Source organism: Quercus suber, unplaced genomic scaffold (assembly GCF_002906115.3).
Source record: "Quercus suber isolate HL8 unplaced genomic scaffold, Cork oak 2.0 scaffold_242, whole genome shotgun sequence".
Classification (NCBI taxonomy): domain Eukaryota; kingdom Viridiplantae; phylum Streptophyta; class Magnoliopsida; order Fagales; family Fagaceae; genus Quercus; species Quercus suber.
This window is the reverse complement of record NW_027069699.1, coordinates 1-2,695: the sequence shown is the minus strand read 5'-3', so window position 1 is coordinate 2,695 and position 2,695 is coordinate 1. Positions and strand designations below refer to the sequence as shown.

Sequence of the window (2,695 nt, the reverse complement as noted above, 5' to 3'; positions counted from 1 at the left end):
CAAAAATAGTTTTTGCTATGGAGGATAGGGATGGAGGGAGAACATTATAACTACTTAATGATAATGGGTGGAAGTTTGAAGTTGTGTTTGTGAGAATTTGTAGGCGGATTTTTTCAAAAGCGATAGTTTATCGTGGTTTATCTTATCCAATTGTTAACTTTTTTTTTTTTTTTTTTTGGGGCAACATCGGTGGTTAGTTAAGGAAAAAGAAAGAATTTTGAACAATTAATTTTTTTTAATAAAAATAAAAGATAATGATTAGAAGTTAAGAGTAAAGCTTCAATTGAAATCAGGAAAAAAAAAAAAAAAGAATTCAAATAGGAGAGCACTTGGGATTTGAAGAGGTATGCTAAATTTTAGGAAGATGGTTGAACGTGGGATTTGATTTTTTTTTTTTTAATTTAGTTATTGAATTTCCTCAAATGCCCTATTTTTTATTTTTAAGCATAATGATAATATAATATATTAGGGGTATTTTAGCCAATAAAAGTAAAAATAATTAATTTTCTGAATTCTCTTAATATTATTAAAGATAATTAATTGTTAGAAATAAATTCTTATTAAAATGTATAAAGTTCGAAATGAAATAGTTATTTGGGACGGATGGGGATTTTTATATTTATATATATATTTATTATTTCACAACATTAATTAATTATTACATAGGTTGTCCGGAATTGAAAGCTCTCTCGTACAAGATAGAATTTGAGAGAATCAAGAGATACCCAAATCCAAATTCCAACCGGATCAAGCTGGGTCAGACACGGTGGGTCCCACTGGAAACCCCATCACCATCCCGTTACTTTACCTTGACGTTAAAATTAATAGATTTACACATCCACCAACAACACCTCCAGCCCACAAACGGCATTGAGCGAATTTTGCAGATAAAAAATTTCAAAACCCGAAAACACTACTACAATTGAAATAGACCGGGGACTCAAGAAAAAAAGTAGCTTTGAGAAAGAGAGAGAGAGAGAGAGAGAGAGAGAGAGAGATCAGATGGCAGCAATAACAAGCGCATTGATAGCAATAGCAGGAGTGGTGCTGGGTTGGATCGCCATCGAGATCGCTTGCAAGCCTTGCCTAGAACAAGGCCGCGAAGCCATCGATCGCTCCCTCAATCCCGACTACGATCCAGACGACGCCGTTTCTAACAACAACAACATTCGCTCCCCTCTCATCACCTCTGAATCTGATGATCCTGTTGTTGTTGTTGCTTCTTCCACCACTTCCTACGATTCTTCTGTCAAGCCCATCTGAATTCTCACTCTCACTCGATCACTCACTGCCCCGCTTTTTCCCTGGTATTTACAATATCTCCCCTCATATTTTTTGGGTTTTTTTTAGTTGTTGTTTGTGTTAATGGTGGAAATGAAATGAAAAGATTTTGTGAGTTCGGATTTGTTAATGACATGAATTAGTGACTTTTGTTCTTTGTTGTTGTTGTTTTGGATCAGATCACAGTTTATTATACATTTTTTCCTTGTTCTGAGAAAAACAATGTGAATGATTTTTAAATTTTATGATGTTCTGAAAATCAAGGATTTTGTCTACTTTGATTCTTGGACTGTAAAGGTTAGTTGCTCGTAAGTCAGCAGACCAAAACAACTTTGTGTTATCAAATGTTTCTTATGTCTTCAGTGAGAAGACATTTTGTAGTGTCCAAAAATTGGAGTTTGAGATGGGTTTAGATTTGGGCAACATTCTTGAGCTTTATGTTGAAATTTGGGATATGGTAATCGATTTTGATATTTCCTAGTTCTCTTTTATAGACTCTCCCTTATCCGCTGCCATGGCACATGAATGGGAAAAAGATTTTAAAGTTGCTTGTTTAATTCATTTTTGCAGTGGGGTTAGATTAAGTTCTGTTTATTATTTCTGCTTGATGGGAATTAGTATGTCACTGAGTGGAGTGATGAGGATTTTACTATCAATGATGAAGTACATTGTTGTCTGTCGAGTTCTCAGTCATTTGAGTCAGATCACTTAAAATGCATTTGACAAAGTTTTAGACAATTCCTTTTTTCTGAACCAATATAATTGCATTAAGATACTTTAAAAGGACCAGAGAGTATTTGGGAGTTAAAGTACAAAACCTGCCCCATCTGCCTGCCACAACTGTAAGTTCTGAAGAAAAATAAATGTCATATTCTCCTTGGAAAAACATTTTGCCTGATGATGAGGAACAGTCGTACTAGGGGAGACTTGATTGAAATCCATGCTTGGAGAAAATTGAAATGTGTACTTCCACTTGAAGGTGGGGGTTAAGATTATTTTCATGATACACTTGCTTTAAGCCTATAACTTGGTGAGACTTGATTGAAATCCATGCTTGGAGAAAATTTAAATGTGTACTTCCACTTGAAGATGGGGTTAAGATTATTTTCTTGAGACACTTGCTTTAAGCCTATAACTAGGTGCTCTTGATGAGACCAGTAACTGTGCTTGTTCAATCCATAAGTGAGCTCACTTGCAGCAGCTTGAGAAAGCTGTAATCAAAATTAGACAAGCTAACTAATTCTAGCTAATTAAAAAGGCACATGTAAAAAATGTGGAAGAAAAATATAGTCTGGAATACACTCTTTATCTTCTTCTTCTTCTACTTCCTTTTTTTTTTTTTTTTTTTGAGGAAAACTCTCTTATACAAAATTACAATTTCTATCGGTAATGTTTTTATTTTTTAGTACAATTT

General features: G+C 34.2%; 1 protein-coding gene across 1 annotated transcript; it reads left to right on the top strand.

The window, feature by feature from the left end:
• Positions 1-812: 812 nt before the first annotated feature.
• On the top strand, positions 813-1,438 carry LOC112012083 (uncharacterized). The gene has a single exon (XM_024044444.2). The coding sequence runs from the start codon at positions 1,003-1,005 to the stop codon at positions 1,261-1,263; it is 261 nt and encodes an 86-aa protein (XP_023900212.1). The 5' UTR covers positions 813-1,002; the 3' UTR covers positions 1,264-1,438.
• The last annotated feature ends 1,257 nt before the right edge of the window (positions 1,439-2,695 follow it).

What these genes read in the sequence shown, in the direction of transcription:
- LOC112012083 (XM_024044444.2), top strand. Translation starts at nt 1,003, where the DNA reads ATGGCAGCAATAACAAGCGCATTGATAGCAATAGCAGGAGTGGTGCTG.